Below are 15,012 nucleotides of genomic sequence, written 5' to 3' on the forward strand. Positions count from 1 at the left end.
GAAATCTTAAGGGACCTTACTTGCCTTTCTCAGATCTATAGTACGTGCAACATACTCTATGACGCGACGTTCATTTGAAATACCTTTCCTGTTTCTTCTTCCGTGGATTTCGAAGAAAATAATACTGTAGTACGTGTGTAGAACGTGTAGGTAAATGAAAACCATTGAAATTCAGAATGTCTCGAGTTAAGGAAAATTACATTCTCGGCAATCCTTTTATCGATACTCGAATCATAGCAAATGTTCGCAATTGCATCGATTCTTGTATCAACAAGCTAAGTACAACGAGAATTCCAATCGTTTTAAGTGAACGAAAGGTCCACAAATTCCTCTCTGTAAACATGAAAAACGCACTTGAAGATCTCGCATTCTGCTAGCTTTAATTCAACACGAAATACAGGGTCTTGTTAGTCAAACCCTTCCTTGAATTTTACGTTTGTTTGTTGCACATTGCAATATCGTAAGCTGGGATAAAGGTAGCGAATACCCAAGTTGGCTAAAGAGAACTGAGGAACTCGTGCTGTAGAGTGTTGTTTAAGCCGTAACACGTGATAGTGGAAGGTCTGGTTAGAAAACGCGATTCCATCGTGCTATATTTTACGCAAATATTGTTCAGGTTTCTACGGAATATTACACGGAGAAAACGTTTCGATTAGTACTTCTGTTATTTTCTCGACACTGTGGAATTTATAATTATTTCATTATAATCTGTAAATCAGATTAATCTCATGGAAATTTCTTATTGTTTATTAATCAGCAGCTGATGACAGGAGAAGAATCAGGTTAATAACACACGATAGAATGTTCAGTACACTTCCTTTTAACTCATTTCTTATTTAAACTAAACAGTGACTATTATAATCTATATTCCTGAAAGTTTCCCGGGCCAGCGTGTTTCGTACATGTACCTTTTCAGAAGCATCGAGTAAAAATTCTCATTTTTCTTATTGAACACAGAACTTGTTAGTATATCCACGGGAGGAAGTTTATTCTGGAACAAGATACAATCGAGAAAAGTGCGAGGGTTTGAATCAGCAACCGAAAGCTTCGGCTAATTACATTTTCTTCTTTCAAAGTGCAAATCTAATCTACAACTTGTATTTTTCAATCGAATCACTTACAGTTTTTCGGATCCGATTATATTCCTGATTGTATATTCTCGGTCCATTTCTGCGGTACTCCGGCATTTCTCTCGTTCCATGCAGAATCAATGCAAACGCTTTCATTGTTCCATTATTTCCCCTCGGACCTATCTGTTAAGGCACAAATGCATAAACTCGATCGAAGAGTAGTACGTGACACGCTTAACAAGTCAATTTATACATTTCGGTAAGTTCAATAGAACCCATGTAACGTCAATTGCTAGATGGATACGTTTAAAAATGAATCACCTCGTCCATAATGTCTAGGGTCCAGCTACCGTACGGATCTTCCCCCCAAGATGCCGCAGACATAAATTTCCATTTCTCAAAGCCGGCAGTCGAGTCATCCAATTTTCTGGGTTTCAGTATTTGGACCGTTGTTCCTTCAAAGTATACAGCAAATAAATTTCAATCAAGCAAAGAATATTGAAGGAAATGTCTGAAAAAACACGTACACACATATATTCTCCTATCGATTACTTCAACAAAATTACGCTGTATTCAATTTTTCGAACACTCCTTGGTGGATATATGCACTCAATGACGATTAAGTATAACCAGAACTAGCGAACGTGCGCAGAATTAAACGTTATAGCATAATGGCCACCTCTTCTCCACGATTCTGAATTAGCCCGATTTAGTCTCTTACAATACAATTTTTCTCATTTCTGTTCTACGTCTGGCTTCCATCTAATCTTGTTTTTCTCAAGAGCCAGTACCAAACGCAAGGAAATCGTATAATCGATGGATAAATAGAAGTTAGTTCATTTAAAAGCATCTGGAAATTACATCGTACAAAAAAAAAGTTCAATTTCTTTAGAAAGTGCACCTGTTTCCAAAACATGGAAACTTTATCGGTGTTTTCTGGTGAAACTTTTCAAAGGAATATACGTTTCGAGATTTATTCTTATTTCCCACTTTTTGACTTCAACTGCTTTTCAGAAATCCAGTAATTCTGTGTGATCATAAATCTAAAATCTTGGCGATTCTATTTTTCCTTCAGAACAGTCGACGCCACGAAATCGATTTGAAGAGGTGACACGCGGTTCGGTCGCATCTGTATACAACGTAAAACTGTTATGTTCAGGATGCTTTTACACACATTTTTTCTCAGTGTCATGGCTTGACGACATAAAATCCATTCAAACCAATGACAAACGTGCAATAGAACGGAGCAGCGATTTCTATACCTAACCAGGGTATACAGAGGAAACATTGGAAGCTTGAAAAAACGTCAGAATTCAATAAAACTATATTTTCTGCATCGTATTTGTACTTGCTTTCATTTTAAAAACATGTTTCGTTTACAGGCAAGGAGCGAGTTCAAACGGCAAAGAGTTGGTGTAAACGAGAAGCACATACCTGAGGGTGCAGTGAGATGCATCTGAAGAGCACCACGAAGATTGTACTCGAGGCTGACCTCGATCTCCACGTGCTCCAAAAACGTTATCTTCTTCCCCGTCGATCGACACTCGTTACCAGCCTCGAATCGTATCCTACTCACACTTCCATAAGCCAGCCTCTTGTCAATTCTGAACCAAAGATCCTGTCTGTTATACATACGCGTAGAAACTGGAGTAACGTCCGTACCTTCGCGTGTCTCATCGATACGACTGATTGAAACTTCGTGGAATATCGACTGTCGATTCTGCTACTTTAAATATTTACACCTCGCCGTTCTTCGATCAAATTTTTCCAAACATATTTAGTGTATAATAAATTATTTGACAATTTCGTTGAAATTTGCCTTTCCTATACACTTCCACGGATACAAAAACTTGCTTATCTCGATGCAGAAAGCATGCCATCGTGAAAGCTACTCTTTTTCTTTAGAAAATACACGTGCAAGAAATGTACGGAATATCCATGAGACGTTCCACTTTTCCGTCTTGCCTTCTTCACGACGCGACGTAGTAACGAATGGGTGAAGTGTTCTCACCGACATGTTGAATTTAACAACCTAAACTCTCACTGAGCTTTACTGTGCTTTTTAAAGGAACAAAGACACCTGGCGAGTCGCTTTGACTTTTTATTCAAAGACACTAAAATGTGCGAAGATCTTCTATAAGGATCTCAGTTTGCTACGGTTTCAAATTGCGAATTTCGCTCGCATATTCAACGTGTTTGAAAGACCTAGAACAATCTTGTTCGTGTAATCTGTTTTTAGTGTCTTTGGTCAGAGAGTACTATGTGATAATATAGTATATAATATTCGATGCAAGGTTTATGGCTAAATTCGAATGGAACTCTGGAGCAATTTTACTTACATTTTATCGGCAACGACATTGCAGATAATTTTGTTCGGCACGGTTGTCCAATTGGAACTGGCGGAGACTAGCGCGTACGCGTTCATAAGTCCGAAGCCGAAACGTGAGTTGAACCAAAATCCAGCTGAGTTCCTGAACCACCCTGGGTTTTTGCTAAAAGTTCAAGCAATTACGGTGCTGGTCTGCGCGAACGGAAAAACGACCGACGTAAAATGAAACAGTCTCATTTAGAACTTGGACTAATCCTTTTTTACTCGCAAGAAAGAACCTATATCTTTCCATTACAACACGGGGTAGTTTAATTTCTCTCTTTTTTTTCGATCGATCGCAATTGTTTGTACCATGCTACCAGTTTACAAAGTATGTGATATTAATCTGTGAACTTTTCTAGGAAAATTTTGTGTCAAAATTGAAGCAAAATATGTGTAGATTAAATTTATCAATCGTATATCTATTGAAATGGGAATCTCACCTAAGAGGATTGTACTCTGAAGTCCAAACAATGAGGTGCTGTACATCTCTCCATGTCAGGTCCTTGCTTTAAAAATACCAACTACATTATTACACTCGCATAAAAGCGCAGCCGAGTAGTGGGCTCTTTTTTGTTGCAATGCAATTTCAATGCTTTGGTATAAGGAATGCATTTCCCGTTGCTTTGATATCGCCATCAGAGTAAATGCTCCTTTACAGTATTGAATTTGTTATAGGTATGACTGAAATAGGAGTGATGAAAAATCTTCGCGAAACATCGAGTAACGAAGAGAAATCAAGCGATGAGGTTCAATTTTATCAGATGCATTGAATTTCAATAAGACTTCGATAAAATGAATTCAACGAGCAGGAATTCCAAAGTAGAGGTTTAGAAGATGGTAATTATTAAGTGGATTCATACTTCACTTGCAAGGCTAAGGCCAATATTCCTGCAGCTAATGGAGCAGACGCGGAAGTGCCAGTGTGTCTAGTCGTGCAGGTGTTCCTTAAGTCTGTTGTTGCCTAAAAGATGAAAACAGACTTCATTGAGTGACGGTTAGCTATGTTCCGCTTATTCTATGCGTAATCCGAATACGAGATAGGTGCTGTCGCACTAACGAATCCTTCGACTTCTCTGTTTCTTCAACTCCTACTTACTATCATTTGGTCATGGTAAGCTCCACTGCTATAGGTTGTTGCCAACGTTGCTGGACAGCTCTCACCATACCAAGGAAATCTTCCGGTTTGACTAGCCGAACCAACAGCGATTGTGTAGATGCTGCTCACGTATCCGTCGCATCCACAATCATCCGACTTCGAACCACCATTACCGGAAGCCCATACATAAATGCTTCCTTTCCCGCTTCTACCCTGGGAAATTGATTGACAAATTAATAATAAATATTTTCTTTTTTTTTATGTAGCGAAACCGTGGCCTACTGATATAAATCAGTATAAATCTGACTTCCCTCATATAAAATTCTAAAAGATGCAATCTTGTGGCGATTGGTAACGGTTAGTAAAATTATAGAGAGTATATTTGTATACTGAATGCTAACCATCGTAATACCACGTTCTAGAGCCTCCATTGCGAGTCTCCCTGGTGCCTCTAGACTTTTCCCATCATCAGCTGGTCCCCAGGAGGCAGTATAAATATCAACCACTTCCGACTTGTATCCTAGTGCCTCTCCTTCAACGCGATCGTTTACCAGTCCATCGAGAAGTTTAATACCACCTATAGAAGCTTCGAAAGCAATGCCTACACCGCATTTCTTGTTATTTGCTTCCATCGCTATCTCCCCCGCGCATCTTGTCCCGTGACCATTTATTCCTAAGGAAAATAATTTGTAAGGAAGAGAGTAAAAATCATCTCCAGACTGTTAGTAGCGGTACCAACTAAAAAATGTGTCAACACTTCGATGAAATCATGCAATATATACCTGATAATTCGTAGCGTGGTAAAGGATCGTCGTCACCCTCATTTACATCGTAGCTAATGTACGGATCCTGAATTAATGAATTAAGAAGAAAATCGTATGTGGTAGAATAAATGAAAATATTTCAAGGACTGAGTTAATGCGAGGGCCAATACCATCCATAAGACGCAAAAGGTAATTCGGATCAAAATTTTCTGCAACTTACGTAATTGTTTCGTAAGTCGTCGTGAGTGTACTCTAGACCGTCATCCAACACAGCGATTCTCACGCCACGACCAGTTACCCCCAGTTGATACAGAGGTAAAACGTTTAAATCAAGTTTCGGGAGAGCTTTGTTCGATCTTGTGTCTTGCTACAACAGTTGATAAGGAAGCAATCATTAATAGAGCATAGTGTAGACTGCTGCAACATGTTTTCATGTCATACACAACGTTATTGATGTAGTTTCAAGCAAAATTATAACGTTAAAAATGGAAATTAAAATTATTAACACATCTAGTTCGAAGCTTGAATGGTGTACTGTAGTTTATAATAGAGTAGTGTAATGAACTGTATAAAGATTCATGTTCAGACGTTAAGAATACTGGCAGTAGAAGAAGCGTCTATACAGGCAGACATTCTTAAGTAGATGAAAACACTTTGCGATCAGCCTTCTATGTAGTCCAAACTAATGTACAGACAGACACAGGAAAATAATATACAGCAAGCTATGGTCTGACATTTAGTTTCTATGAATATTTTGCATGGGAACTTCTCAGAGAAAGAAAGTAGAAACAAAGTGAGAAATTTTCTCGTTTACTAGCGTTAGTTTACCCATATGAATGCATGAAATACAATGTGCTTCCTATAACCACCGCTGGAATAGTGCAGAGCGCGCTACACGAGTGTTAGTTCAGTAGGTCGGTATTTCAGTATACGAAACATGATCGTTCAAAAGGTGCTAAGTTTATCCTGTAATCTCGTCTGAACTATTCTATACCTCGACGGTGTCTCTAGCTTTATCTTATCGCGAGATAACTAGATCAAGCGTTGACTGTTTTACCACCAACCACACAGCAAAATATTGTTTTCCTTTAGTATTGATTTTTCTTCTACATTTGCTTTTTCTCTGTGACATTTCCTTTGCAATGCCCCATTAATTTTAAATATATATTTTATAGAATTTCGTTTGCATGTTTTAAAATGGACAGGCTGCATTACCAGGTACCATTCTTGATCCCAAAGTTCGTCATCAAACATCAATTTTGAGTCGTCAGGATCATGAGACCAATACTCCTGCCAATCCTTGTCGTTCTGTATATCATTTATACTATATCGACTAAATTCAAGTCGTTTTTCCCGTATCAAGGGTCTTTCGGATTTAATATCTTCGAAAGGTATATGATCACGCTTGTGTCGTTTAATCGTTTTTTGCTGCTCTGCCCAGATGATCTTTAAAAAAGTGAAATTATATCAGTTAATATAGAAACAAGTATTGGTTCATTGTATTCGCATAAAAGAAAAGTATAGGCTGTAAGAATGATTACCTTGGCGCTGGAATTGAGTGCTTTCGTCAACCGAAGTCCACCCCTTTTCTTTTGACTGAATTTGACGTTTTTAAGCCATACATAGGTATCGTTGAATCCCAGAACCTAAACGACAACGTATATTAATCTTCAATATTTTTAAAGCACGTGACTACGGTGTCGTAGGCTAAAACCATTCCCCCAAGTCTGTTCTATGCAAACAAGCTTAAAACAACAAGAACAGCTACAATCCTATACGTTTATATAGTTACGTAACAGAGCACCCTGCTGCAAATAACGTAAAAGTGTAGTTGATTGTGAATAAAAATTGAATTGAATTGTCAAGTGGGTATAAAAATATTGCATGTTCAAGCGAATGCAAATATCGCAAAATAGCTCCTTTTTTCTGCGTTACTTAGAAAAGCGTAATTTTGTTCCTAAATGGAGAACGCTTCTGGTTCGAGCATCGGTGGTGAAGCAGTACGTACGTAACGACGTTTCAGCCCTTCGAACGACCGAAAGGGACGCTCGGAACAGGAGAACAGGAGGAAACAGTTGGTGTTCCAACGCTAAGAGACAGAGAGAGAGAGAAAGAGAAGCAGAGGCAGAGGCTTTTGGGGGACCATCATCGAAAGTCTAAAATGGGGTATCGTAACGTTATTATTATCCGGCGTCACGTGGCGGCGACGGTTTTGTATGGCATCCGCATGTGTCGTTCTTCTTCCATAAGAGAGGGGACCACCTGGTCGAAGTCTTCCCTCCCTCTTTCTCTCTCTCCGACACAGAGAGAACTAACATGATATTTCGGTAAAAACCGCTTCGTTCCCATGATTTACATTTTTGTAGGAGAATGGAAGTGTAGAATGTAACGAGTACGAAAAATGAGCATGTAGATGCAATTCGTATTCGTAGAGAGATGGTAATGTGTGAGATGAAATTGCAGTAAAACGAATTGTCGAAAGGCACGCAGACCGGTCAGGATGATCAGGATGATCAGGATGTCACGATATTACGGGATATTATGTGGCCGAGCGATTGGCTCAAGAGTGACCTCAATTTTCATCGAATCACATCGGCACGGAAAACAAGGTTCAGAGAAATCCGCGACGTTCGTTATGAAACAGTAATTCCGCATTTTCCCGCCTACCCCCGAACCCTAGTCCCCATTCTCTTCTGACTCCTCTCTCGTTTGCACGCGAAACAAAAACCCTATAATCCGGTATCCATTATATTTGCAATGTATGCAGCCAGAGGGAATGAATTCGATCGACGCGTCGTCGAACCGAACGATAAACGGCTGAATATCCTCTCTTCGCGAGGATTCATAACATTTTTTTTTGTTTTTCCTCGCATGTTTCTTGTTTGCTTGTCTGCCATTTTTTTTGTAGTTTCGACGCATGGATATACGATCGATAGAGATGCAAACAAATGATTGCATGCCATCGCGTAAGCAGCCGCCGATTTTTATAGGCCACAGCCGGTGTTATCGATGTTATCACGGTTTCCGGCGCACAGGAAGTCGAAAGCGCAATTTACATCCACGACACTCGGCGCGGCAAATAATTTCGCCGACGTGTAACAAGATATATGGGCTTGACATTGTTACTGCCATAGCGAAGTGAAATTTCCAACATCGAGACAGGTGTGTTTTGTTCTTTTAAGTATAACGTACACCATACACATGTGTACATATATTCCACTACTGATTCCTATACCTCCTCCCTTTTAATTTATCATCAAGCCATGATAAGGAGCATTGGAAAGGGCCCCTCCCTTTCAACTTAAATATCACGCGGGAATAGCTCAAACTGGAATCCGTCTGTTACGTGATAATGGTTCCATTCCCTCCGACCCTGTGGCAATCAGCGTTCCTCGCTGTCTCTGCTGTTTGTTAACCCCTCTCAAAAACAGAGGTACACGAGAGAGCAGGGCTTTGGATAGTGGCTGCGAGAAATCGGAGCCGCTCATTACTTTGCCATCAGCGAGTCGTCTTATCAGTCCGACCGAATTGCACCCGATCGTCTCTCTTGCGGGAAAGTCTGAGAGACCGAGGCCATCCTGATCGGTTTGTAACAGTCTTCGGGCAAACGGCTGATTCTAGGTATGCTGCACAAGGGCGAGAAACACGAGAGGGAGAGAGAGGGAGAGAGAGGGAGAGAGAGGGAGAGAGAGAAAGGGAGCATTTTCGCAGTCCATTTGTTTTGATCGGATTTCCAACTGTCTCTGGTAATCCCGTGGTAGTAAGCTCCCGCAGGCATCGTCAGATTCCAATGAAAACCCTAACGTCTCCAAACCTCCCGGAATAGACAGACCCGTCGTGCTCGTGCTAGGGCCACACCTTCTCCGTCGATCCGTAACTATAGCATCGATGTCCGTCACTCTTTTCTTTACTTCAAAATCTAATATCACGGCCAGCTCTCTAGTAAAGGTTAATTACATCTTACATTCAGACTTTCACGTGATAGATAATCCTCGCTATTGACTTCAAATTCACCTTTAAACGAAAAGTTGCGAAGTCATAGCTTCGACAGAACTTCTTATCATAGTCATCTGCCAGAGCACCCGCCTGCTTTTTATCATCGATCATTTTTTGCATTCAACTTCACTTTTTGCAAAGTTCTGCTCGCGAATCTATGAAATATCCCGGCATTATTTGTTCAATCATGCTCATAGATCCATTTCCATTGTCAAGATCGTTTCCTCTACGAGCATAACCATGCAGTTCGCTGCTATAAAGTTTACGATATCATCATCGCTCCAGACGTTTATATTTACCTATGGCAGCACGATCGTTCGACCAAACTTCAATATCTGCTTGTTTTGGATCTGCTCGCGAACTCCGCGACCCTTCGTGGGACCAAACTTCCGCTCTGCGCTGAATTCAATGTACGTAATTGAATTCGCGGGCCACAAGTAGGGCGGGCAACGCGTAATCTCGAGAGCTACGCGTGCTACGGAACCTGATTCTCTCCCCGAAACGTTTTCACCAGGGAACCGCAATGACGTTAAACGATACACCAGTGATTATCATTCTGGAAAACTTAATAACGCGATCCATGCGCAATGTCTATGAAATTTCTCGAATTCTCTCTACAATTTGCTGCGACAGAAACGTTGAATATTTCTGAGATGTAGCGTCGTTAGTCGCGGTTCAGCGCGTTTCTGAACAGTTTAGTGGTCTAAGATTCAAAGTAGATCGTTCAACAGACGGGCTCTGAATATTCTATTCTTTTTCGAGGATCGAGAAAATAAGAGAACTTGACGTATCGTTATCGCGAAATACTTTCTTTTCGTCGAAATTTCTCGTTTACCGTTGTTATTTCAAATTTTTTACGCAAATGGAGCGTTGAAAATAGTATTCGCATTATTTCATCTACTTGTAAAAAGAGCTCGCATAACAAATGTATAATGCATCCGAAACCGAATTGGTGGAGGCAATCTTTGGAACTATGCCACATCAAGCCTGACGTCAAAGTCAAAGTTTTAATTGAAATCAACACCGTAACCAACGTCACGTAAATGTGGTCAAAGAGAGGGTCAACTAGTTTCATACACTCGATCTCACTTAACTCCTGAACCTATTAGTACCGTATCGATTATGTTTGTATCGGAATAATGCATCTGACATGTGGCGCTACTGGTAGATATGTGTCTACATGCACATGCAAATTGCTATTTAATTTCGCAACAATAGAGTTTGACAAATTTCTACTCGCTGTAATTTATCAATATTCCTAATCTACTATAACAAAGAATTGAGTTTGGTGGATATTCCTATCGACGCGTTCATTTTTCTAGAGACACTCTCTCCTCGCAGAATGATTGTACACTGTACGTACCTTTTTCATTGTAACGCCGTACTTGGTAGCTCATCTTGGAACGTCAAAGGAAGAGGTGGAATATCGAGATCTGGTCTATACGTGAACTCAGATTAAAGGTTTGGGAAGGTAAGGATAGCTAACGATGGCGAGCGCCAAGCAGCAGGTCGCTGTGACATCTGTCAACCGTCGTAACGGGCAAGTTCATTATGGCGTTCAGCAGGGCGCCACGTCATTTATTTCAATTACTGCCAAACGCTAAAGCTGAATCGGCAGACCTTGGGTTCGATCATTTACGAACGTACGTCATTACCGGCTACCGTTCGACTAAAAGACTCTAAAACTGTCATAGTTATCATGCTCTTGAATCGAGCTAATAATGCGATATTAACATATCGCGATTTTGATAAACTCATAGAACGCTTCAGCGTATTATCTCGAGCATATCTTCCTCGCTATACAATATTTCTGGGATAATTTCATTTCAATAATACTCCTTTCTTTCTACGATTCGCCTTCGGCCGATTATACGGGGATAATAAAGAAAAAAGCAGTTCTCCGGCGTCGAGGAAATTCATTCCAACAGTTTCGTAACAGCTTCTCGATAACTGGATTTCAATTTGCCCGGAAGGTAAGCTTGATTGAGCAATCTCGTGCCTTTATAATATAAGATTGGGTACGCTCAAAATGTATGATAAACCGAAGCAATCCAGAGCTTCAGAAGTTTCGTTTCGTATAATCAGTGTTCTTATCGAATTTTCTGCTTATCTTCCCTTACGCTCGCGTAAACGAGGCAAAAAATTCAACCGAATACACGAATTGTGTGTGAGAAAAGTCATAAACATTTATCAGTGGAATCGACCATCAATTATGTTTTTCGTCGTAATATGATCATTTGGAGACCATCTAGAGTCCAGTAGCTGAAATTCTTTTTCGCATTTTCCAAACGAGGGAACGTATAATTGCGATACACGACTTGGCAGGCTAACTAAGAAGTCATTCAGAAAATGTTTCCGGATCGAGTTATCCTTCCAACGTGTCCCCGTTTCAATTCGTATTAGCCATAATTTATGACTGTCAGTCGAAAAAGAATGGCGGCCACTAGAGTTTACGTATCGTTGCCAAATCGACGCTACCTAGATACCTTCGTTAATCGCTTGCAAGACTTAGACCCACAAGTAGAGAAGCAATCTGCGAAATGCATTTGTACAAATTTCCTACCACCGAGTCGAACTCGAAAGTTGACGTTCGGTCTTTCGAGGCCCACCATATGAGCCTAATATGTACATTATACGAGGACAGCAAGCGAGCGACAGCAGGAGATGCCTGTGCAACTGCAACTGCGTCAGTCGGCTTTCGTGGCTGCAGCTGCAGGAAAATGCAGTTTCACGGGCACACAAGTGTGCTGCTCGACGGTGATGGCGGACAGGTAAAGTAGTTGAAAAAGGAGGGCCACTCTGTTAGCGCAATTATGGCACGCTGGCTCGCGTTCAGAAAACGCCTCGCTTGTCGACGCACCAAAACGATTACGGTAATCGTCAGGTTTGTTTTTGCTTTGGTACATTTCGAAAATCTCTATCATCTTTTCCGCGTTTCGAGAACTCTATTATCCGCAGAACAGCGCAGCGCGGTTTGAAATATTATAGAATTCCCGCTTTCAACTTCCGCGACGCAGCAGTTCCTCTTTTTCGAGCAACAAGGGTTAACATCAACAATTATTCATTGTTATTCGATGATCGCGAACGCGTCTCAATTTCCCGGAGAGAAGATTCTCCTTTGCGATTCTGGTCGAACGCGCGTGGTAAGGAGGTTCCCGTCAGCGGAAAGAATTTCCCATGCTCGTTGAGCGTTTGAACGGTGGACTCCTCTCTCCGGGACATGGTCGATAAATCTGCGTAAAAGCGTAAACGTATTTCAAGGTTTCGGGATCTAACGGGACACGAATGTAGCGGGAAGCGTGGAAAAAACCGCGGCGAAATCGTTTCCTCGGGGCGTACGGATCGCTGCAAAGAGATTATCTCGGTAAGCAAGCCTCACGAACCATTTGATCGCTCGTTTCAGCCATTCTATCCCGTCGTTTCCACCTCTAGATTCACCTCAGACGTCGGCCAGATATCTCTCTTGCCTCGTGCACTTTGCAAAACGAGTTCCGCCTTGAAATCAACTCGCGCGAGAGAAAACGCCCACCCTAAACCAAAGATACCCGCCTCTCGCGTAACTTGTCCGTTTCTCTCCCTATCACGTCGACGTCTTAGGCAATCGCGTTCATGTTCTATTTTCTCTTTTTACCTATTGTCCGCTTCCGGCTCGATCCAATCGATCAGATTTTAGTTTCCAATTTTTCAATAACAAGTACACGATTCGAATAGGATATGTGCCGCACAAGCGGCGAGCTTATTTTTCCTAGATTCTGTTTGTCTATGCTACAACTTCCGAGTTATATTATATCGCGGAAATATGCAACTTCTCATTTACGCAAACTACGATTCGTGCTTTCGTTGTAATCCGCGCGATCGTTTTTCCAGGGAACCGGTTCATTTTTCACCGTGAATCTCCCGTTTCCGACGTTTTAAGGATGGCGATACGTGATTTTCCATGGTAACAACAGCACACAGGGAATGGCGCGGCGCGGCGCGGCGCGGTGCGGCGATTCTTTACAGGTCACATTTACGTCACGCAACGAAATCGCTTGCATACGTTTCACTGGCCTTGTTTGACGAACACTTCAGATTAAAACGCCTCGCCGCGACGTGGATTACCACTCACGGAAATGCTGCTTCACTCCTCACATATGGCGTCTAGTGACCATCTTATGAAAATTTTAATTAGTTCGACTAGACAGATGGGGACGTATGGTATATTAGAGTTCAGTTGCTTCTAAAAGATATTACGAGATAGCAATATTTATTCGAGATGCGACGGTGAGTAGTTTGCAGAATTTCACGAGATCCACTGTGTTCTGCGGCTATGTTTCCGTCAATGCTTTCCGCCCCGCATAGAAATAATTTTGCTCCCGTGGCGATAAATTTTCCTTTCTCCCTTTCTTCCATCCCCTCTCCCTCCCCCACATTTCTGCCTCGAAGAGAACTTGGTTCGTTCGCCTCTACTTCTGTCTGAGATAAACACGAAAGTTAAGTCACAATGCCCAGGATGCTCTGGCCGAAGTTAAACTAGAATTGGGCGTAGCACAAGTGGCTAACAATAAGTTATTAAGCAGTTGTTCAAGTTTTAATTGCATCTCCGCAGTCCTCGCATTCGTGGGAGCTGTATGTAACGTTGACAAACTTATCCTTTGGATTACCGGTGAACATTCCACGGAACGACAATTCCGCTTTTTCCTACCCGCGCTTCGCACCCCACGTGATCAAATATTAATCCCTAACACCGTTGTCCCGTGCTCTTTTCAAAATTAAAACTTTCATTTTTGCGTTTTCAAGTGAGCGTATCCGGCGAAGCAAAACTTTTAATCAGACCGTGTAATCTCGATTAGAAGACTTCTCTTGAATTAGTCTAAAGAGCTGATTCGACGTCAACACTCGACAAACGTTCCCGAATTTGCTCACAGCGAGCAATTCGTCTAAATTCGATTTAGTTAAATTCCAAGTAAACAACGAGTACTTACCGGTCCAAGATGCTTGTAGCCAGACTGTAACGCCAACAGAGAAGCAACTCGAGGTCCACCCTCTACTCTAACGACCCACTCTTCTTGACGATCATCCCGATGTTCTGCGACGATCGTTGTACACATGCTTACGACTAGCCAGCACACGAAGATCCAAACGCGACCACTGCGAAAAGATATCTACACATTATCGGCGCGTAAAAGAGAATCTTCGCATGCGTTTAAGTGGCAAAGTGTACCAAAGCACACTCGAGAATGTCACGTGTTTGACCATGTCTGAGTGCTTCAACTCTTCGCATAGAGACGGGGAAATTTCCTCTAGTGCGATTTTCCTGCGAAACGCGTGCCACCTACGCGACTGGAAGAACAATCTACGGAGTCGAGTTCGCTGGCTGACTATTGGATCCCGAGTGACAAGTGATCGGACAACGTGTGTGACAATTAGTTCCAATACTCCTTTTCACCCGTAGAGGGGTTCGCCTTCTCCCCACCGTGCTCGCTGCTTGCTGTTCAGGGAGGGTCGATCACGGTGACAATGTAAACGAGTCGCGATAGATATGAAGATCGATGCCTGGTCTTTTGGCTTTGGTTTACGATTCGTAAAGACCATGAAAATCTCTCGTTTTCGGGCTTCCGCCGCACCGTCTCCACTGCGGCACGCGATTCGTTTACTCCTAGTTGTCGTCGACTAATTAACGTCCACATTTCGTTCTGTTTCCTTCCGTTCCTCTAGGGTGGCAAGTCAGTAATT

General features: G+C 41.8%; 2 protein-coding genes across 4 annotated transcripts in view; one reads left to right on the plus strand and one right to left on the minus strand.

Annotated features, from left to right (window-relative positions):
• The window catches only part of Hrb27c (Heterogeneous nuclear ribonucleoprotein at 27C), a 43,220-nt gene extending 40,629 nt beyond the window's left edge, over window positions 1-2,591 (plus strand). The window contains exon 8 of the mRNA XM_076384555.1: window positions 2,453-2,591. Within this exon, the coding sequence (XP_076240670.1) occupies window positions 2,453-2,508 (56 nt within the window). The 3' untranslated portion in view covers window positions 2,509-2,591. The remainder of the gene's footprint in view (window positions 1-2,452) is intronic.
• Window positions 727-14,638, minus strand: LOC143183116 (neuroendocrine convertase 1). 3 transcript variants are annotated; one of them, XM_076384543.1, is made up of 15 exons: window positions 14,501-14,638; window positions 14,262-14,427; window positions 6,843-6,947; window positions 6,517-6,747; window positions 5,522-5,668; window positions 5,320-5,386; window positions 4,939-5,210; window positions 4,538-4,750; window positions 4,302-4,402; window positions 3,882-3,947; window positions 3,410-3,562; window positions 2,505-2,674; window positions 1,392-1,525; window positions 1,122-1,253; window positions 727-991 (listed from the first exon to the last, which is right to left on the minus strand). In XM_076384543.1, exons 1-15 carry the CDS (start codon window positions 14,533-14,535, stop codon window positions 863-865), a joined length of 2,121 nt encoding a protein of 706 aa, XP_076240658.1. In that variant the 5' UTR covers window positions 14,536-14,638; the 3' UTR covers window positions 727-862. The 3 variants fall into 3 exon arrangements, 2 of the variants coding, with proteins under 2 accessions (XP_076240658.1, XP_076240659.1); XR_013002562.1 differs by having other exon boundaries at window positions 861-991; window positions 1,122-1,249; XM_076384544.1 differs by lacking the exon at window positions 3,410-3,562.
• Between the last annotated feature and the right edge of the window lie 374 nt (window positions 14,639-15,012).

Source organism: Calliopsis andreniformis, chromosome 9 (genome assembly GCF_051401765.1).
Source record: "Calliopsis andreniformis isolate RMS-2024a chromosome 9, iyCalAndr_principal, whole genome shotgun sequence".
Taxonomy (NCBI): Eukaryota; Metazoa; Arthropoda; class Insecta; order Hymenoptera; family Andrenidae; genus Calliopsis; species Calliopsis andreniformis.